General features: G+C 34.2%; 1 protein-coding gene across 1 annotated transcript in view; it reads left to right on the top strand.

Moving 5' to 3' along the window:
• Tmprss11f (transmembrane serine protease 11F) overlaps window positions 1-24,154 on the top strand; it is a 73,495-nt gene that overhangs the window by 4,211 nt on the left and 45,130 nt on the right. Inside the window, exon 2 of the mRNA XM_063240510.1 lies at window positions 10,350-10,426. Coding sequence (XP_063096580.1) covers window positions 10,416-10,426 — 11 coding nt within the window. The 5' untranslated portion in view covers window positions 10,350-10,415. The remainder of the gene's footprint in view (window positions 1-10,349; window positions 10,427-24,154) is intronic.

Genomic DNA, 24,154 nt, shown 5'->3' with positions numbered 1-24,154 from the left:
CCATCTTTTGGCATCTGGGAAGTGGAGAGAAAGGGAAAGAGACAGAGAGAAAGGAGCGTAAGTTTCTCAGGGTTTTGCACGGCAGCCCATCCAGACACAGCCGGAAGTGTCCTTTACCAATCTCCTAGGTGTCTTTTAAACTGATCTATATGATAACTAAGATTAACCTTTCATAAAAGTTGTAGTATTATAATCTCACAGTTTTATGTCCCTTTTTCCACTTTTTTCTTGTTTTTCTTGTTTTTTAATTGTTTTCTTCTCTTCTGCATCCCTGAATAATGTCTTAAAATATTGCATGAATTTTTACATATTAAAAAGATTGCCTTAGTTTGTTGCCAGCTTCATATATAAAATATTTAGCCTTGAATGGGATTTCACATGGCTCAGTTGAGGAGGAGTCACCCAGAGAAATCAATTAAAAGCACAGGTAATTGGAAGAAAGGGAGAAAGAGAAAGCATGCATCTTGATGCCAAAATCAATCTGAAATAAGAGACTTGTAGATCAAACAAAACATAGACATAGAAACTTAATGAAATAGCAGTCCAGGCCACAGGGCTATGGTGGGTTGCCCACCTATGGTTGGGGCAGAGTCACCATACTTGGTGGTCTAAAAATTAAAATAAAATAAAATGAACGGGCTGAGATAATTTGGCTAACTCAAGCCACACACATAAACTTGAGACATAAGGCCCCTTCCCCCTTCTGCGTTCCTCCAGACAAAGGATACTGCAACCTTGAAGCAGACACACAAGAGTGAGTAGACTACTCTCCCCCTGACAAGCCACAAGGCTGTTCTTTCTGTTTGTCTGCTTGTATTGTTGTGTGCCAGAGTGACTAGCTAGAACCTTAAGGACAACGAGGTAGAGACCACAGCTGTGGTGGCAGTGAAGGTCATGAAAGGAACAGCACGACCCCTCCTGCCTCATGACCAGCGACCCGAGAGAGGGATGTGGGGGTTAAGCAGCCTTGCACTATGGCACAGCAATGAGTGGGAGGTTGGAGCACTCCCTTCACCCCCGGGAAGGGCATCCAAGTGGGACCACACAATCTCGGGCAGCAGCCAAAACAGAAAGTCAGTTCCCAGCACCTCACCCCACCCCACCCTGTCACAAGTGGTGCAAGATGATGGAGATGTGACAGTGGGGTGGGAAAGAGGAGCCTGTCCGAGGACCAGGAGGAGCCAGCTATCCACGGGACTGAGAGCAGCCTTGGGCTGTTTCAGTCTGAGGCACTGCAGCAACCTGGACAGTGTACAGAGTCACACGGTAATAAGCAGATGGGCTGCCAAGGGACACACAGACAGTCACTACCGGAGACTCCAGCCTCAGGCTCCACATGCGGAGGCTAACATCAGCCCCACATTCAGCACTAATCCTACCGCAGGCTTGGAAGGGTCACTCAGCAGTTTTGGGTTTTGACTTGGACACTACCACAGAACCATGGACACCAGAACAATTTTATTTTATTATTCTGTTTGCCTGATCACCTTTTTCTGTCCTTTTATTCGAGGGAGGAAGAATGTTTAGATTTTTTTTCTTTATTTTTGTTCTATTCATCTTCTTTCTCTGTTTCTTCAACTATCTCTCTTGAATTTATGATATTTTCATGTGAGTGAACATTGTGTTTAGTTTATCGGTGTCACTTCAATAGTCTTTTGTTTTAACCTTCATTCTTTGTCTCCTGCTCCCTTGTCTAGTTTCCAAAAGTTTGTGTGATTATCCTTTGTCCTTCAACCTCACTTCTACTACATTTCTCTTTATTTGTCTCTGTCCCTTTTAAATTTACCCACTGCAGGGTAAATCCACTCTACTAAGAGGAAACTCTTTGCATACAAGTTCCTGATTTATGTTGGATTTTGTTAGTATAACTGTAAATCTTGCCCCTGTGTTAAAAGTACCAAAGTAATAGTTACCACCGTTTGTGAGTTTCTAAACTATGCTCGATGCTAGTATTATTCTAACTGCACTATTTTAACCAGGATGTCATACCTGTTGTAATAAGTTGTTCTCCCTTGTATGACAACACTGTGCCTGTTTGGGTCATAACCATGACTATAGTCCAGACCAATTGACTAGGTGCTGAGCTGGATAGTAACAACATCTCATCCCTAATATATTGGGAAAGTAGGATCTTGTGACAGACGCAAAAATCAAGAACCGCCTACACCTAGAAGACATCTCAAGAAAAGACATTTCCCAGGGAGGCCTCAATAGGAGGGAAAAGCTATATACTCTAATAAATTTACAACACAGAAAACAAAATATTTTTAAAAATCAGAAAATGACAAGATGTAGAAGCAAAATTAACCCCAGACCATCAGCCCACCAGGAAAAGTTCAGAGGACAATGAATTGGAAGTCACCCACCTGAATCTTCTGAAGTGAAAGAAGAAAGTGTTAAAAAAAATAGATGAATGAGGCTAGAGAGAAAATAATCTCTCAAGTAAAAAAAAATGAAAGAATGATCAAAATGAAGGAATTGTTCAATGAAACTATAGTATATACAGGTAACAAACAGAGGAGCTTAGGAAAATGATGGACACCATGAATGCCCAACATAGAAAAAAAATAGGACCCATGAAACAGCTTCAGATATCCAGGAGATTTAAAAACTTCATTGAAAGTACATACAGGGTTGCAGTTAGTGAGCACAAAAATATATCTCAAAAGTAGCAAGAACCATAAAAAATCAATCCAACAGCTACAAGGTAATGTAAAGAAGAACAGAAGATTGATCAGAGTCAATAAAAATATCAGAGACTTTAAATGCAGTGAAAAAACTTTTCACAGAAGAAATGGCAGAAAACTTCCCAAACCTGGAAAAAGAGTTTGGCATACAAATAAGTGAGGCATATATAATTCTAATGAGCCATGATCAAAATAAATCTATACTGAGATATATAATAATCACCATCTCAGAAATTCAGCATAAAAGCAGAATGTTAAAAGCTGTTATAGAAAAGAAACAAATCACCTATAAGGGAAAGTCCAGAAGATTCACATCAGACTTCTCAATGGAAACTCTTAAGAAGATCCTGGAAGGTAGTATTTCAGGTCATGAAAGATAGCAACTTCCAATCCAGACTGACATGCCCTGTCAGTGGAAAACTGTCAAAGTCAGTGGAGAAATAAGATAATTTCATGACAAAAAAGCCAAGGAAATTTATCACAACCAATCCAACTCTACCAAATGTTCAAGAGGATATTTTAGAAAGAGATAACTACAACTCCAAGAACATCGATAGAAAAAAGCCACCAGCTGAGGCAAGCAATTAAACAATGAGGAAAGACAGGGAAACAATGGTGGGAAAATAATATGCCAAGGCTAAGAGGCTAAGCCAATACATATCAGTTATAACCATCAATGTAAATGGTCTCAATCCACCAAGCAAAAGAAACAGATCAGCAAAATGGATCAGGAAGCAATATCCAACAATATGTTACATATAACAAACACATTTAACTCAAAATGAAATTTATAGACTGAAAGTCAAAGGAACAGTATTCCATATGACAGGAATCCAGAAAAAGCAGGAGTAGTTATCCTATTTCCAGACAATGTGAACTTCAAGCCAAGATTTATCGAAAGAGACAAAGAAGATTACTGCATACTTGTTAAGAGAAAACTCCAACAAGAGATAACAATCATATATATATATATATATATATATATATATGCACGAAATATGAGTGCACCCAACTATATAAAACAAATATGAGTGGACATGAAAAATCACATGAGCACTAATATAGTTGTAATGCAGAAATTTAATAACCCATTGTCTCAGATAGATCAACTAGACAAAAAACCAGCTAAGAAATATAAAAATTGAACAAATCATGTGAACAAATGGGCTTAATAGATGTCTACAGAGTACCATACCCCCCAATGTGAGAACACATTCTTCCCAGCTGTGCACAAGAATTTCTCACAAATAGACCATATACTATTCCACAGAACACACTTAACTAAATGCAAAGGAGTTGAAATTGTACCATGCATATTATCAGACCAAAGTGCAGTGAAATTGGAAATCAATGGCAAAAGAAACTGTAAAAATCCATAAATACATGGAAATTGAATAACACCATCCTGAACAACAAATGGGTCACAAGTGAAATTAAAGAAGAAATTAGGTTGTTTCTACAATTAAATGATAATGCCAGTGCAACATACTGGAACTTACAGAACACAATGAAAGCAATCCTAATAGGGAAATGTATAGCAGTAAATTCTCGTATCAGGAAACAGAATGAGCTCAAATTAACAACCTAATACTGAACCTCAAGCTTCTAGAAAAAGAAGAACAAGACAAACTCAAAGTTCATACAAGGAAGGAATTATAAGATCATAGCAGAAAGTAATGCAATGGACACTAAGAAAACAATACAAAGAATTAGTGAATCAAAGAGTTGGTTCTTTGAAAGATTAAATAAAATTGATAAAACTTTAGCCAATCTTATCAAAAGAGGAAACAAAGGACTCAAATTCGTGGAATTAGAAATGAAAAGTGTGAAATCACACCTATGTAGTGGAAATCCAAAAGATCATCAGTACCTATTTTGAGAACCTTTACTCTAATAAGATTGAAAACAGAAGCACTATGCATATTCATAGATACATATAAGTTGCAAAAGTTGAATCAAGAAAATATAGAAATTCTAAAACCCAGTATGAATCAATGAAATTGAAAACGTAATTAAAATTTACCAACAAAGAAAACCCCAGGGCCTAATAAATCCACTACTGAATTCTGCAAGAAATTTTGAGAAGATATAATGTCTTTACTCCTCAAACTATTTAATGAAATTGAAAGGGAAACAATATTTCCAAAGTCACTCCTGGTAGCAAGTATTACCCTGATACCAAAACCAGAGATGAATCTAACAAAAAAATTAAACTATAAGCCATCTTCCTGATGAACATAGATGTGAAAATACTCAATCAGATATCAGAGAGGAGAATGCAGCACATCATCAAGATCGTAAACAATTAAGTAGGATTCATCCCAGGAATGCTGGGATGGTTCAATGTACACAAACAAATAACCGCAATACACCATATTAACAGAGCCAAAAACAAAAATCACATGATCATTTCAATAGACACAGAAAAAGCATTTTACAAAGTCCACCACCCATTCATGATAAAAGCCCTAAAGACAATTGGTCCTTATCTCAATCTAATAAATATTTATATTAAAACAAAAACTAAATCTGCTGGAAGAGAAAATAGGTAGAATTCTTGAAGGCACAGGTGTAGGCAGAGACTTCATGAATAAAGTTCTTATTGTTTATAAAATATTACAAAGAATTAAAAACTGAAATCTCACATTATTAAAAAGTTTTTGGAAAGCAAAAAAAAAAATCTCCAACAGAGTGAAAAGACAACCCACATATTAAGAAATAATTTTAGCCAATTGTTACTCAAGTAGCAAACTAATATCTAGAACATATAAAGAGCTGAAAAAAATCAGACTCAGTCCAAAAATGGGCATTCAATATGAATACACACATACTTTTCAGATGGAGTAGTAGAAAAGGCAAATAAATATATGAAAAAATGTTCAACTTCACTGGTTGTTCACTAGATGCAAATTAAAACCATGCTGAAATTCCATCTAACTTCAGAAAGAATTATTGTTCTCAAAAAATTAACCAATAACATATGCTGGCTGGGCTGTGGAGCAAAAAGAACCTTTCTTCATCATTGGTGGGAATGTAGACTTGTGGAACCATTGTGAAAATCGTTGTGGAGATTCCTCAAAAACTAGGACTGGAGCTCCATTTTGACCTAGCTAGTCTCCTTCTTGGAATCTTCCCAAAAGAATTTAAAACATCATGGCACAACCAATATGTGCACACCCATGTATATAGCAGCAGAGTTTGTAATCGTCAAATCTTGGGAACAATCCAAATGCTCATCAGCTGATGAATGTATAAAAAAGGTGTGCATGTGTGTTTTTTTAAATATAATGCAATAATACTCAGCCACAAAGAAGTATGAATGAGACATTTTCAGGTAAATGAATGCACCCTGAGACCATAACCTTCAGTGAAATAAATGGGGCACATGTGTAAATGTAACATTGTTTCTCTAGTGTAAGGCATTGAAAGTGTAATAAGAACCTAAATGTATAATACATATTGTGAAAATAGAAATTGGGAGGGGAAAGGAAGGAATGGAAAAGATGAAAATAAGAAAATAAGGATAACAAGGAAACATAGCTTTTATAAATAAGGAGAAGGGTTAAAAGGAGGGGGCATAACTAGGAAAACAGGAATCAAGATACATCATGTACAGTTATAAATTCCCTATGATGAATGTGAACATCATGTACATCTAAATTGTAACATAAGCTTAATAAAAATAGTTAGCCTTGCATAAGTATTTCCCTTTTACAATATTTTCTCTACACACTTCATTTTGTTTAAAAAATATAATTTTCTCTATATAGGTCTTGAACTTTTTAAAGCTATTACTCAAATATATTATTCTTGTCTCACAAGATGGTTTTTTCAGTGGTTACAGTTGAATAATACTAGTGATAGTGACTAAATACATTGTATTTTGTTTCAAGTCATATACAACTATTTTATGATTTTAACAGCTTTCCTCTTCGCTGGGATTTTCTCTGAGAAAATTTTTAGTGATTTTATCTACCAGACTTCAGTAGTTCAAAGTCCTTTTATAATTTCTTGTACTTTCATGATGTCTAAACACTTTTAAAACTTATAGAAAAAATTTAAATATTATTAAAATTCCTTATTTTAGTAATAAAATGATTTAAAGGAAATAGTAGGACAAATTAACACTGGCTAGCAAAAAGTGTGTATTCAATCAGTACCTTGAGAGACAGGTTCTGGGTCATCATCATTTGTTATAAAATAACTGACTTAATGGAGAACTAAGAATCAATCTTTCTTTTTATATTTGTAAATTTTAGTTGCTTTAATAAAATTTAGAAATCTGTATATTAATGATTAAGTTGCTGTTTAAAACTTTTCTCTATCCTGAATCAAAAAGTAGATAAAAAGAATAACTTGTAATATTTGATGTTAATACAAATTTCTTATCATATCACTATTTAAGTATCAAACTATAGCTTTTATAAGGAAGTACTGTCCAGCAAAAATTGCATCTTGATTAGTTTCATTCATGAACTATGAGAATCCTGCAGATACTTGAGTTATTCACAGATAGAGAGATGACTAAGTAACTAGTACACTCACTGGAGATGAATGACCCAAAACACATGGTTTAGGAAAGGACAGATTAATGAACGCTCTGTTAGGTGAACTTGGAGTTAAAAATTGGCCAGAATTAATGGGAGTAATAAGTATGGTAGACAGGAAGCAGGAGTTAAGTAAAATGGAGAATGTCATTCAGGTCAGGGCCAGTCTTGGAAACAGAAACGCCAGAGGTGGAGGAGAGCCTTTGGGTAGTATCCACTCCTCAGATTAAAGACTGGCTTTGGTGTTTCAGTATTCCTGCTGCCTATGCCTCCTAATATGGGAAGCCAAGGGAAATAAATCAGTGTCTTCCTTTCTATTTTCACCTTAATATCAAGGTTTGTTCAGTTTCAATTTTGAATTACACAAGACCCTAGGGAATCTACTAATTCTATAAATATTTCTTAGCAATTCCCATTTGGATGACTAAGGATCAAATTGCACCAATAGTTTTTTTAAAAACCTGTTAGAAACAAATATAATTGCTTTGTGAAACATATCTTGGTATAATTACATGCATATTGTGCTATGATATAATTTTATTTTTTACTGTGGAATAGAGTAAAAAACAGCCGCAACAGGCTATGTCAAAGCCCCACATTGAGGAAGAAAAGCTAATTCTTAAAGGAAAACTGGAAAGCAGTGTCGTAAAATAAGGCAAGGTGGATGTCCACGGGAATGTCTGCCTCCATCACCAACTATTCTACTTAGCATTGCTAGTGCACGGTGATAATAACCACATCAACTTTAGTAAAGAAAAAGCTCTTTAAAGAGTTCTGAAAAGCTACTAGTGAAATTTTTATGTATTTCTATTTTAATTCCAGATCAAGAAGAAAAGGAATAGATCATAGTTCCAACTTTTAGAATTTATATATGGGGTAAATATGAATTGCAGCACAATAGGCCAAATCAGCCTGTCTTTGTACCTACATGACACTAGTGACAACTATGAACCAGGATTCTGTTTTTGCTCTTTCGGATTTTAATGGAGTTAAAGAGACAAAACTAGAATATGTGAGATAATAACAAATAACATACTTGGATTTCTTTAAGATCCACCTTGAGTTACTGATTATGTGAAAGACACATCTACCAAAGGAGATGCTATGTGTTCTGTAATGATACATCATCGCTACAAAACCTTTGATAATGATGTAATGTTTATTGAGCAGTTACAGTTGGTAGATAATACTGCAAGTCATTTACACCCAGTATTTCATTCACTACAACTATTCTAAAAGAAAGATGCCATTTTCATCTACCTGTTATAAATGAACAAACAAAGGCACTGGAAAATTAAGTCATTTAACTAAGATCACAAAGTTAGTGATGAACAAGGATCTGGGTTCGACGAGGATCTTCTCCTAATTGTTCACAGATTTTATTCAGGCATTGGTAATTAGATTGAGGTTTTACAGAGTCATATTTAAATGAAAGAAAATAACAGAGAGAATTCCCCAAAGGGAGGGAATCTGTGATAACAGAAGTTACAAAGTTAGTACGAGTGTTACGTACTTTAAGACTGACAAAGCTTAATAAGAGTTGGAAGTTCATCATTTGATATATCATAGATAAATTTGATACCTAGAGAGTTCTAAATTTCATTCAGCCAGTTCTTGTTGAGTAGAAAACAATGAACCATTAAATTATTTTTAATAGTCATATGAGAAAAGCTACAGGTTTGAGCAACTAGTTTTTAATTAGTTTAATTTTTAATTAGTTTGAAGAAATAAGGGTTATGAAGGTCATCTAGAACACTGTACTTACAGCCTAAGGCAGGCTCAAACAGGAATATATGAAACCATTTGAAGGAACAATTGTCAAAATAATCACGTAGATATGGGGAAAAAATTGACTGAGTGAAGGTTACTCCTAGAAATTTGAAACCATATTGTTGAGACAAGGATAGTTCTAAGGTCTAAGGCAGAGTAGTTTGGAGATACAACTATTAGTTGAGTTTGAGACAGTTGACTAAATTCTATGAGAGCAGATGGATGAAAAGAAATCAATGTTCCAAAGTTACTTTCTCTAAAACAAGTATGGTTTTCATCATAAAGTGTTTGATAAGCTTGGGAATTTCTATTTCTACTCAAAATTTTATCATTATACATAAATTTACAAACAATGACAATGATTATACAAACAAATAATCTGCTTCATTTTTTCCATTTTTAAGAAACTAGGGAAGTATTTCTTCATAAGGATAACGACTGTATTAGGGTCAGACTTGTTTTTGTGGTAAATTAAGTAAAAGTATTCTGTATTAACAAGAAGAGTATATTTATAGCTATTTATTCCTTTAATATTTGCTAGCACTGAGACTTTAAAAGTAGCTCTTAAAATACAGTATCTAACCTGTAAATTCATGTCCTAAAACCTAAATGTCAGAGGATATATGCAAGTATGTAAAGAGACTGTGGCGGATTTCACACCACTACGATGGACTAAGCTATTCCTGACGATGAGAAAGGAGAAAGAGGTTTTGTTTTACTTTGCTAATTTGTCTGCCTTTCAATGGTAGTAAATACATTTTTCAGTAAAATGTGTTCTTTTTTAACAGCTAGGACGGATAATGTCAAAAAAATTGATACAATTTTCCTTTTTATTATGAGGAAATTTCCAAAAACCTACACAGCTTACTTATAGTCACTTACAGGTGGCAGAAACAGGCCCTGGGGCCAGAGATCAGAGCCGGCTGCTTCTCATACTGCACAATTCCCTCCAAGGGAAGAGACAAGCAGTTCTAAGGAGGAAGCAAGAAGCCACATTACCACAGCTCTGCTGAGGCAGGAGAGTCATCAGTGTGCGCTGGTGGTTGTATTTCCCCTTGGTTCTCTGTGTGTGTTTTCTCTAAACAGGCTGGGGCCTCACCTCAATGCTGATCATTCCTCCCCAGCAGGAAGAGTGTGGCCTTCTGAGTCACTGCTGCTTGCACACTGTCAGCACTCTGCTGTTGGAGCCTCTTTATGCAGGAATTGGCAATTACTTAGCTGTGTGGCAATGCTGGCACAAAACTGATCATGTTCTTATCGGGCTGTATCATGACTGCAAAGCACCGTCATTAAACCTGTCAGACTTGTCCTTGAATTATTGTCAGTGACTGTCTTTATTTTCCAGCCTCCAACCTTGACCCAGCTGATACAGATCAGGTGGTGACAATAGAAGCTGCCCCAGTCTTGGTCCATGATGTACGCGTAAGTACACAGCTTTTCACAGTAAGCATTTCCCGCGGGAACCCAGGTCTACAGCGCCTAAGACAGGCTCCTGGGAAAGATTACTTTAAAGAGTTCTTCGTGTGTGGTATGATATTGTGGTGTTTTGTGCTTTATTTTGTTGCTTTGAATGTAAACATTTTCAAAACAAAAAAAGCCAATGTTGTCTTTTCCTTCTAAATAACAAAACTAGACATTATATATAGCAACTATTAACTAACATATATTTAAACATTTCGAAAAAAGCTGTCCTCTGAATAATAAAATATTTAACATGGTACACTGGATTTTTTTCAGTGTATTCAATATCATACTGTGAATTATGTTATTTATTGTGGGATATTCTGGGACAATGAAATACATACAAATCAAAGATGAGAACCTATTAGAATTATTTGTTTAACTTTAAATAAATTCCATTATTAACAACTAGTGTTAATGTTAGTGTTAGTATTACATGTATCACATAAATGAAATAATAATAATTGCCATCCTCGTGTGAATAATTATTGAATTAACAAAATTAAGATTTCATGTGATATTTGTCATAATTTAAATTCAAAATAATTTACCCATTAATAAAATTAAGGTAATAAATTTGTACATCTCTGTTATGTTCAATTTTATTATACCTGATGATATAGGAAATTCTTTTTAAGGTTGCAAGGGGCATTATGGTAACTATTGTTGATTACCTGGTATTCTGTTTTTACATCATGTACTATGTCCATCCTTTGTTTTGACTGACTCTGCTTTGTTTTGTCATATTTGGTTTTATTCTCTTCCAAAAAATGTAATAAGAACTGTGGGAGTAATAAAACCCAAAATGTTTAAGTGTTATTATAAAAAAGAGGAAAAGAAAGTGCTCTAATGGACACAACTGCAAGTGTGTTTAGGTGTGTAAGATAGATGACCACATTACTAAGTTTTTGTTGGATCACTGAACACAACTGTTTGTAGTCTCACTGTTTGAATGTCCACTTTGTATGCTTAATTTTGTAACTTGATCAACTATTTCTAAGATGGCAATATGTAATTTATTAACTAGTGATTTTTACTGTTTATTTTTTTTGAAATTCTGTATTATTTGTACCCTTTTATTGTTGTTTTTTCTCTTTAAATAAAAAATAAAAAAATAAAATGAAAAGATCCTTACAAGTTAAAAAATAAAAATAAATTTGTACATCTGTGTATAGTGAGGTAATACTCAGGTTATTGTTTTTATAGAATTAGAAGTAATAATTAATTTCAATTAAATTCCGTAATCTATACTCACCTCTCATGAGAATACTCAATCTGTCCATGGGTGCAAATTTCTCAGTCTCTACTGCCTGTTGTTTCAGGCTTTCAGTTTATGATCATTATAATTATTCAGTCATCTGCATATGCCTTAAATTAATTACTCTGAGACTGCAGATTCTGCCACTATTGAACGATAAGTATTCCTACTGCCTTCATTGATTTCCAGTGACAGCAAGAGCCCCAGGAAAACTGTCCATTTCTAACCAAAAGCTTCTCCCCACAGATCCTTTCATGACAGCAAGACATAGCATATAACTCTACCTCTATTAAATACCAGAAAGTGGACTTTATCTCACTCTGTCTACAAATACAAGGACAGAATAACATAAAATGTAGAGTAGGAGAAAACTTACCTTATATTTAACAAGCATTTAGATAAATATGATATAATAATGATATCAATATTAAAAATCCAGTAAGGAACTGGAAGCTCTTTCATACTCATTTATAACAGGCTTTTGTAGTGTGGCTTTTTTACCAGCTCTGTTCTCATGTCCTCTATGATCACTCGTTCTCCACTCTGAAAGTATCATGATGTGCGTGCAGTTTCTATATTAAAACTTCATCAGTTTATATTCAAGATGTACAGTCTTGAGGATGTTATCCTTTCTAATTGGATTCCAGACAAAAATAATATAGACTGTGCATGAGACAAGAGGTCAGTAGTGTGTCCATTACCTTCATCAATAAAGGTATTTGGCCCGAGGGATCTAGTCTCAAAGAGGGAATGAGTTGGATATGTTATAGCTTCTGAGCAAAAGTTCTGTCTTTGTCATTTTGATGTAATAGAAAAAGAACCAGCATGATAAGATATGTTCTAAGTCTAGGTTTGTACTCATTTGTCCGGGAAAATCACTGACCTCTCAAAACTCCCGTTTTACTTATACATTTTGGAGAGAGATTATAGTAAAACAAGTGGGGAAGGAGGTTTTGTTGTCATTATTGGACCTTGAAATCATTTTTGAGGATAAAAAGAGGTTATTTTTGGTTGAATGGCTTATTTTGACATTGTTAATTTTCTCTGTTGTATTTAAGTAGTAATGAATAATATTTCATTTTTATTGTGTTATTTTTATTGCATCTTAAATAGTATTATGTCATGGAAATATTTCATTTGTATGAGATTTTGCATATACCATGCTATGATGTAAAATACTTCTGACTGTTCTTACTGGATACTAAAAAGTATTTTTTAAATCTCGACATTAGATATTCCTAAAGTCTTTTCAATAATTTGAGTCTATGATTTTAAAAAGTTAATAATAGTTGATGTGGTAAACATTAATGTTCTTATTATAAGAAAATCATTTAAATGCTCCAAAATTACATAATTTTTCCCTTGTATGTACATTTGTGGCCACCCACAAATGAAGCAGAGATAAGAGAAATAATTACTGACAAATAGACTTTGGTGTCAAGAGCCAAACCAGTAAGCCCCACTTTAAAGGTATTTTCTGATAGATGCAAAAATAAGAATAAATAGGGCAGTATGAGAGTGTCCACCAATCTCATAAAAGTTTCTCTGAATATATGATGATAGAGTTCAGCCTCTAAAAAGAAGTCAAAATGAGTTGGAGGAAAAAGATGGAGTCATGAACTCTCAAGTACATTTATAAACATGAGGGAAATTGCCTCATGCAACTGAAGTGATCAGTCTGATTATGAAGGAGTTTTTGTATCAGATTAAAAATATTTAAACTTTATAGTGAGAGTTGAGTAAAAATGTAAACAAGAGGAAGAAATCGTGGACTTTTCAGTTTAGAACTGCTGAGGTCCGTTTCCTTTGCTGGTTGTCCTGTCACCTGGTCACAGCTGTAGAGGTAGGCGAAGGGAGTGATGGGAGACCACCTGGTTACATTTGCTTCCGGGGTCTACAATGAATCTTCTTCTTCACATTTGGTGAGACCTGATAATCTTCATTCAAGTCTCGGGCAGAAGCTGCTGTGATACCAGGTTCCTACCCTCAGGTTTTAATTATCTCTAAGCATCGCCTTCTTCTTCAAATTGGTCCAACGTGTTATAGATACTCAAATTGGTCCAACGTGTTATAGATACTTAACTCTGTATATTTGATTACTTGTTCAATTTCTGTCTTCTCAGTCTAACAGAGTTTTGCTAGTGCAAACTACTACTGCAAAGCATATTTCCTTTTCTATTATAGGCTTTCTTCATTTGTATACTGTCTTACAATTATATATGATGAAAGTAAAAAAATAGACATTAAAGAAAGAGGAGTTATAAAAGTTTCAGGTTTACTCTTTGTTAGTTATCTGTCAAAGAAAGCCTGTGATGTATTTGAGATAATAATTCCAGAGATATATAAAAAGCTGACAAGCCAAGAGAATGTATTCTAAAAAATTTTTGTGTTGTGGTGGTGATGGGCATTTATTGTTGAAGCGATGAAAGCATCACAAAAATGCTTATAGACCAGATTTTAAATTCCAGCCATTCATTAATTCAACAAGTAGTTATTACACTAGCATATAGTGTAGTGGTGGCCCATTATACACAGACATACTGCATGTCCATGTGTGCTTTACATGCTTACATTATATATACACCTACAGATCATGTGTGCATACATGCTTCTCAAATGGTACATGAAAGGATACACAGGTACATACATACAAAAATGAAGCCAGTGTGACCACTATTTTTATATTATTTACAATCTAATGGAGACATAATAAGGGATTAAACAAGTAGAAATGAATTATACATGATAAGCCTGAGGTACAAACTGTGTACTTTGTCCAAAAAAATTCATCTCTTTTGTTTAACTGCTGGGTTCTATTAAAGTAGATTTCCAATTAATAGGCAGTGTCTATTTTTGCTTATTTGCAAATAAATAAAAGATAAACTTATGAAATACATTGAAAAACATTAAATTCTGATATAATTTCCATGCACTTAAGAAGGCGTGAGAAGTTCTAAATGGGATCTTTAAACACTGTTCAGTGAATGTAGAAAAACAGCATGGAATCCAGGAAAGCATCTCAACCAGGAAGACGTCTCCACTACGTCAAGTGCTTGTTGTCCGCAGTCTCTATGGCTTTGGAATACTGTGGAGTCGGGTGTGTTAGGGTAGTAGATGGATATCTAACAATGAATAGCAAGAAAGTTTTCACACTCTTAAATCATAGAATCATTATAAGATTTACAATTTATTATGAGGCATTATGAACCTTTAGTAGTTAAAAAAATATTCAAAATCCAAGTTAAAAAGCCAGTGCAGGGCCGGGGATTTAGTTCTGTGGCTTAAGTGCCTGTCTGGCAAGTGTGAGGTCATGAGTTCAAGTTCTGGTACCAAAAAAAAAAAGGCAGTGCAAAGACAAATCAGAGATATTTATTATATTTTCTAGTTTTGATTTCTTATATTTTTTCTAATAGTTCATACGAAAAAACTTCGAGTTTTAGCAAGTTTCCTGTAGTTGCCCATATTTAAAATGTGCTAACTGGTCTATATGTTTTTTGTAAAGTTTAAAAATTTTTATAATTAACTGCTTATTACTGCTCAAGTTGAAAAGCAAGCTACTCTGAGGCACTCAACAATTTAGGTGACACTATCACTGAGAGAAGAGAGTAGTCCATATCGTAGGTATCATATATAAGTGAATATGAATTAGTGTAAAATACCACTTTAGAAATTAAGCAGGATAATCTACAAGTGGAAATTATAAAAAAATTGCCTTTATAGGTTAAAATCATTGATTACTGGCAGTATTGTATGGTTCAGATTTAACAAGTGTCTTCTTGATCTTTTTTTCCCAGAATAAAATAAATGGAATGTATATTGCAACATTCAGAATTCATAACTTTGAAAACTAAATATCAAGGCAACATTTAAGCTCACCATAGTCTCTTACAAATGTTGACATAGATAATAAAATATAAATCAATGCTTATTTTGCTTTTCAACAGGTGAGATAAGAGAAGTTGGCAAGCATCAGTTCCTGAAAATAGGGGGGGAAACACTGTGCAAGCAAATGTTCCATGTGCCAAAGTACTGCTGTAGGCAAAAAATCCAGTTAATCACTTGACAGCCAAGACGTCAAACATCTGTCTTAACTCTTCCGTCTTTTTCAACTCTTATAATCTTTGACAGATTCTTGTATTTGTTTTGTACTGTTTCTTTTTACAATTACCTTCCCCCAATAGCAGAAGGACCTAAGATGTACATCAGTGTCAAGCTACAATAGAAGTCATACAAAGGAAGAAAAGAAAAATTATGCCTTTATCTTCATAGTTTAAAATATATTAAAAATCGGGCCACTTATCTTGTTTTCATCTTTTACACTGAACTGATTATTTCAGTCTTATGTGTAAACCTGAATAGGATGTAAAGACCTGTTGAGACGGATTTAGTACAGATACAACTCAAAACTACATGAAAGACACCCCCGCTCTCCTTTCTCCTACATTAGCCAGGCATTTCCTGCCCAGTAGTGACCCACACCTGCCTTTCCCTCCCTTCCACATCCTCCTTCCTTCTCAGTGGGTCCCCACCACCGAGCGCACCTCATTTCCATCCTCAAATTTCAGGAGCTCTCGGTGGCTCTGGCCACTATCTTTGAGAAGTAAAATGGAAAAAGTAATTTTCCATGATATGTGTATCATATCTCTTTTTAAAACATATTAACTAGTGGACATCATCAGGTAACTTAAGATACTATCAGTAAATGAGACAGATGTGTCTACCTTTTCACAGGATGAGTGGAATCATTTTCAGTAAAATTTGTTGAAAAAATACGTCTTCTTTAGAGAAGAACACAGATTTGGATTCTTGTCCTTCATAATTATTATTTTGGGGCAGCCAATTCTTATTCAGGACAGTTCTTGTATTCTCTATTCTTTGATCAAATCAGAGAAGCAAGTAGTCAGTGTTTACTATTTGTTCAAAACTGACAAAACTGCTGAGGATTTAGCTCAGTGCCTTCTTGGCAAGTGCAAGGTTGCAAGTTCGATCCCCGGTACCAAAATTGACAAAGCTATCACTTTCTCCTTGTTTCAATTCATTCACCTTCTTGTGGACAGGAGTTTTTATAGAACATAAAGTATTTTTAACTAAACTGTACCAGCATGAGAAGATTATGACTTAGTATTCTTATGTTTTCTTTCAAAAACTTAGGAATTTGGAATGAATTTTTCAATAGTGTCCTATATCTGTAGTATGGATGATTTATCTTAAAGATCACCAATAATAAGAAATTTGGATGAGTATGGTAGAGTTGAAGTTTATTATTTAGGAACATATTAAAGTCAGCAGTTAACAATATTCCCACCTAATCTCCCATCCCAAACAAGATGAACTGAGTATTATTTCTGATATTTTTAGGACAGACTTCAAACTTAATCCATCTTACCACTTCACCCTACACACACAGTTAAGTGAATCAAGAATTTGAGAAGCACTAAAATGTCTGTATTTCTCAACTAATAAGAACAAAAGTGTTCTATATTCATAATTTACAGTCATGTATTATGAGTTGGTCTAGATGCCTGTATCTGACTGCAATATCTCTTAAATTGTGTGTATATGTCAATTAAACAACTGACATACTCATTATGTAGAATAAAATTTGTTTATTAAGATGTCATTTTCTTTTATTCATATGCTAATGTTGAAACAAATATTGCATTCATAATATTTAAGTGTTTTAACAGCGTATGAGGAAATACATAGAAACTAGATTTCAAATCCCATTTTACACTTAATGAAATATGACTTATTATGCCTACAGCCTTAAATAAGCTTTTTTTTCTGGTTGTAATTGCTTTTGGAGTTTTATGTACAACTTAGTATAGTAATATATTTGATTAATGTGGGTCTTCAAGCAAATAGGGATATAAATTTCTTTTTTTATTTTACAAAAAAACAAAACTTCATAGCAGAATAACAGGAGAATAACAATAGTACATGGAGTATTGTTATCTTTAAATTAGTTAATCAGCATAGAAGACACAGGCTTATAAAATTCTACAAATGAGATTAGCACAAAACTTTCTTTTCAATGAGCTAAGAGAAACTAGTGGTATAACTATCTTGTTTTTTCTTTTTCCCTTCTTTCCTTTCTCCTTTCCTGCATCTTAGTTCCTTTTTCCTTTGGAGCAATTTCTTCCCATTTTACAATATCTATCCTGCATTTTGGATCTTGTTTACTCTTTCAGTTCCTCACACCAGGGAGACAATATGATCCTTATACATGTGAGTCTTATGTATCTCACTTATGAATATATTTATGGAAAAAATGTGAGATTATCAGAATGTGAAATGCATGCAATAAAGATATTCTTATACAAGTAGAAATTAGTACTTACATTATTCAAACTACACAGAGTTAAAAGTCCTCTTTAAAATCTCAGAAATAAATTCCAATTGTCATCTTGTTATTCTACACTAACGTGTCATTTTAAGCTTCTTGGAATTAGATGATTTTATTATAGCAATTAATTATCAATGAGACTGTAACTATTCAGATCTTTAAAAGTTATTTGAAAAAAGTACATGTCTGATGAAATAACATTTGAGTTGCATAATTTCTTAATTATTATAGATAAAGCAACCCAGCATGTAAGGGAAAAATCACAGGCATGAGGAGCTCTTCCACATCCTCTTATGACGCATTCTAATCCATTCATTATCTCACACGTGGCCCTTCAGCAATGTGACAGAGAGATTCTGGGACATGCTAATTTTGTTTATTTAATATGCAGATTTTGTGACTTGTAAATGATAACATTGTTGATCTCCTTTATCTAGGACATTTATACTTTAATCATAGCTCTCTCCCTGAATTGGATTGCAAAATACCACTAAAAAACCTTTATACCAGACAGCCATTCAGGAAAGGAAGTGAAGAACATTGGCTGAACTGAAAACAACCGCATTTTAGAAAAACTTATTTGTTTTACATAGAATTTAGTTAATTATTTTGCCAGAAATTGCCTAGTGATAGCATTCTATTTGGAATCTGTGTGATACATAGGTAGGTAGATAGATAGATAGATAGATAGATAGATAGATAGATAGATAGAAAGATAGATAGATAGATAGATGATATGTACATAGTATAACATATATAGCAAAGTTGGTATTTATTCCAAGTTCAAATTCATTGCAACTAATTGCAATTTATATAACCTTTGATTAGAACACAAAATAGTGAAGACTTTAGGAATAACTGACCAAAAAATTTCAACTCCATCAATTAATAATACAGTACTTTTCAAAGGAGAGTGTGATTAACAGTTGATAAATTCTTTTTTAGTCATTATTTTAATTCTACCTTTTCTACTGAGACAGTATCCCAAACCCAGTCACAAGCAACAGAATTTGATTTCTTGAGAAGTGTGTCATGGAATATTAGATGAGAATCATTAAAATTATATTTGCTTAAGCAATTGGACTTGAGTTAAAGAATTTATTGAGAGACATTAGGCTAGAGGTGAGAGAGAGAGAGACAGAGAGACAGAGACACAGAGACACAGAGACAGAGACAGAGACAGAGAGAGAGAGAGACAGAGAACGTAAGAAGTGTGCACTTAGCTAGCTGGGTGTGTCACATGAAAGCAAAGATGAGACTTGACATACTTTCTGTAATTTAGCATTTTTTTTCAATTTATGTTATGTCAGTATTTGACAATAGAATACATGGGTTCATATTTGAGGAAAACAGAATGCTCTGCATTTATCTCTGCTAAAGCTTAAAATCTAATGGAAAATTCCTGATGAATTCCCTTCTGCATTAGATGGTATGTTACTATGTGTTATTTTTTCCCAAAGTCTCAGGGACCAAAATGACCTTTAATAACAGGTTTCTGGCTCTGATTCTGGGCAATTATCATGGCTGTTCATAGTTGTTGTGTGTCAAGCATGGGGCCAGTTCTCCTTATCTATAGGAAATGCTGACAGGCTGGAACCCTGATGCTCATTGTGCCGAAAGTTTTCCAGGCCAGCTGGATTTTCTATATATCGGCTATGCAAGTACTTTTAAGAACTATAAATAAAGCAAAAGACAAATTTCTGGCCTCAGGAACTCACAGCCTTGATGGAGAAATAAACTTTGTACATATTAGCAAACAATAAATTAGCATGAAACCCAAGACTGAAGTGTAATAGACTCTGAAATACAGGATGAAAGAGAAATGTTAATAGTATCACAAGAAGGTTATGTATAATCAGCAGGGGCATTATTTCCACAACTTACATTTGCTTCATACAGTATCTCTTATTCCTGAGTTTTTCTAGTATTTTCACATTTACTAATTTTTTAACATATTCAGAGAAATGTGGCCCAAGTGTGTATTTACAGCATTATCTTCTGTGAGATCTATATGATATAACTTTGGTAAATTTATAATGCTTGTGTTTCATGCTCATACTCAAATCTGTTTTGTTTTTGTTTCTGGTACTGAGGGCCAAACCCAGGGCATGTAACTAATTTTTGTTGGAAGTCTGTCTAGCTGATAATCAGGGAAGACCATCCAGCCTAATAATATACTGCCAATGGCAGCTCCAGGAAGTGGAGTATGTAATAACCTGAATGCCTTCCCTGGTGTCAGTTCTGGAGAGTCACCATGCTAAGTTCTTACCACTGTGGTTTAAAGATTTGATATTTTAAAAATATACATATTCTTGTCTTTTATACTATGTTCTTTATCAAGCCAACTCTTTTGTTCTATTTTATTTTAAACCTTAATTGAGGTATGATTGTGTGTTAGCTTTCAGTCACCAAGACAAAATACCTGAGATAGTCACTGAATAGAAGGAAAGGTTTATTTTAGCTCACATTTTCTGAAGTTTCCATTCGTGACTGCAGGGCCATTGTCCCAGGCCTGTGTTGGCTTTCTGTCGTGGAGGACTGTGTGAAGGAGGAGATCTGTCCATCTCCCAGTGTTCAGGAAGCAAAGGTAGAGAGGTGGATGGGGCCAAAGACCCAGTGTCCCATTCTAGGTTCAACCCTAGTAATCTAATGTCCTCTAAACCCCTCTCAGTAATACTACAGGCTGAGAACCGTGTCCCATTCCAGGATATTTCAGATCAGAATGATAATAAGTGAAAATACAAAAACCTACATCTACGGAATTTATATAGGTTGATGAGTTTCAATATAAGTATAGGTCCACAAAGCCATCACACCATAGAGATCATACATTTGTCTATTATCTCCAAAAGTTCCTTTTTCACTCTTTGTTTTTTCAATTTTAAAATTACAGTATTTTTTCTTTAGCAGTAAGAATACTAAATACAAGAGTACCACTTTTACTAAAGTCCAACATCATAGTAAATTCTAACTATACCACACTATGCTAACTATGGCTTACACCATAACTATACCATACTAACTATACCATACTAATGCTAACTATGGCTTATAGTAGGTCTCTTAAATTAATGTGTTATTGATACACTTTCTTGCCTTTGAGAAAACTTTCAAAATAATTGAAAAAAAAGGACATTGTTTACTTGTCTTGCTTAAGGGAAACTTTATGTCATCTGACTGAAACATTCCCTTCTCCAACCCCAGTTTCTGATAATCAATATCCCATTCTGATTTGGTGAGTTTGACTAATTTGGATGTTCATAAATGTGAGATTCAGTGCTTAGAGTGTGTATAAAAGTTTGTATGTGTGATCTGTTTTATACAGCATCTAGTTCCATATATATTGCCACAAATGTCAGAGGTTTCTTCTTTTTTAAAGATAAAATACATCACATTTTCTTTATGCATTTATTCATTCATGAACTTTTAGGTTGTTTCTGTATCTTGGTTATTATAAATGATACTGCAAAGAACATGGAATGCAAACATGGCTTTGATATCCTGAGTGCAACTTTTTTGGATATTATTTGACTTGCAGGATTTCTAGGTTAAATGTAATTATATTTAAAACTCCATAGTGTTTTCTATCGTGACTATACCAGTTTACATCCCCACCTGCAGTAGACAAATGTTCCCTTTGGTTCACTGACACCTGCTGTCCTTTCTTTTGCTTTTTTGTTTCTTTATGGGTAAAAGCCATGGCAACGGATATCTCATTATATTGTGTTGCATTTGCCTGATAATTACTGATGTTCAGTATCTTCTCACAGACATATTAGCCACTTGTGTTTCTTCTTTGGTAAAACAACCTGAGATAATCAGACTATTATTTTTCTTTTGAATATAGAGTTGTAGGACTTTCTTACATATTTTGAATATTGATTATTTATCAACTATGTGATACAAATATATTCTTCCATTCCATGGGTTACCTTTTCATTTTGTTGGTTGTTTCCTTTGCTATGAAGATTCTCTTGTCTATTTTGCTTTTGTTGACTTTGCTTTTAGTTTTATACCCAAGAAATTATTGCCAATTTAATACCTAGAAGGTTTTCCCCTGTGTCATCTTCTAGAGTTTATTGTTTCAGACTTATTTTTGTCATCAGTCCATTTTGAGGTGATTTTTGTGAATAGTGTGACATAGAGTTCTGTTTCATTCCTTTAAGTATGAACATCAAGCTTTCCCAGCAACATTTATGGAAAAGGCTAACTTTTCTCCACTTACATTCTTGACATCCTTATAAAAAATCAATTGGGTTAGATGTTTTCTGTTTTATTAATTGGTCTGTGTGCTCATTTTGTGTGTTTTAAAGATTACTCTGCGTTATATAATGAAATCAGCTGTGTAGTACATTATGTAACCAGTATATAGCATATTATACAATTTTTTTCTCAAATCATTGTTTGGGTAATTTGGAGTCTTTTTCAGTTGTAAGTAAATTTAAGAATTATTTTTTATATTTCTGTGAAAACAAATCATTGAGATTTTTACAGATATTGCAAAGAATCTATGGATTGATTTGGATAGTAAGAATAATGTCTAATTAATGTTAGGCATTTCGGTTCAAGAACCTGGGGTGTCCTTCAATTTAAGTGTATTCTTTAAAGAGTGTTTTATTGCTTTAAGCATACAAGTCTGTCATACCTTAGCTAAATTTATCTAGGTATTTCTTTCTTTTTGATGTTATCATAAGTTTAATTGTTCCCTTAATAATTGTAGTTCAGTGTAAAGATAATAAAACAACACAAATCATTGGTTTTAATTACTGTAGGCTTAATTATGAAGGGAAGGTTTGTAGAATATAGAAATAATTGAGAATTTGAAATCACAATTCTGAGCCCAAATCTTTGTCACAGTATTTGCCAATTTTACCTTGCCCAAATTAGTCCCTAAATCTCACCTCACCATTAAACAATGCTACTACTCAACATTAAATGAAGCTATTATAGCCATTTTGTTTTAGAAAGATAAGGAAGTTAACTGAATCTGGTATGGCAGGCGTTTACCACCAGCATTCTGGGAGGGAAGAGGGGAAGACTGAAAGTTTGAGGCCAAGTTATGCAATTTAGCATTACAGTGAGAGCCTGTCTAATCAAAAATGAACTGGGCATGTACCTCACAGGAAAGGCCCCAAGTTAGGTCTGCAGTACCAAATGAGAAAGAAAGATACTAAAGTTATGTTAAAATACAGAAAAATGTTCCATTAAAGTGAGAGTAAAGACAAAATGTTTATTCTGAAGACCAAAAACACCTGAATTTGATTATTTATAGGAATTCAGATTTTATATGTTAAATATATTGTGTTGAGGCCAGGCATTTAGCTCAGCAGTGTAAGTACGATGGCAAACGCACGGTCATGAGTTTGATCCCCGGTACTATATATATATATATATATATATATATATATATATACACACACACACACACACACACACACACACACACAGTATGTGTGTGTTGAGCTGGGAGTGGTGGTACACACCTGCAATCCCAGAACTCAGGAGGCTGTGGCAAGAGGATTGCTGTAAGTTCAAATCCAACCTTGTCTACATAGTGAGTTCAAATTCTTGGCTGAACTATACAGCAAGATCCTGTCTCAAAAAAAGTACAAAACAATTAATAAATATATTGTATCATTTTATTTTCATAAAAATTTATGAAGTCATTATTACACTCATTTTGTAAATGAAGAAGTGAGATACAGAAAGATTAAATATCATGTCTAAAACTACATGGCTAACCAAGTGTCTTAGTTAGCAGTAAAATGGAACATTTACATTCTAGAATCTGTGCTTCCAACCAATACACAATCGTCTCGCTCATCTCAAATGGCTCAAAACAAACCCAACACCATGTAACAGCCCATAAAACAGACTGTGATAAAGTCAGGCTCATTCCTGGTGATTTAATTCTGCTCCGCCACATACTCATGGCTGCCCCCCAGGCAGGAAGGGCTGAGTCTGTGCACACTGCTGAGGTGCCTTCAAGATTGCAGGGAAAACGAATGCTCCACTTGTTCTCTGTGGCTCCTCTTTCTCTCCATTAGAATGTGTGTGTCACTGTGTGCGCTTTAAGAAAGATGCT

Source organism: Cavia porcellus, unplaced genomic scaffold (assembly GCF_034190915.1).
Source record: "Cavia porcellus strain 051 isolate PalLab524CR breed Dunkin Hartley unplaced genomic scaffold, mCavPor4.1 scaffold_30, whole genome shotgun sequence".
Lineage (NCBI taxonomy): Eukaryota > Metazoa > Chordata > Mammalia > Rodentia > Caviidae > Cavia > Cavia porcellus.
The sequence above is the reverse complement of the archived record's forward strand: the minus strand, read 5'-3'. Positions and strand labels throughout refer to the sequence as shown.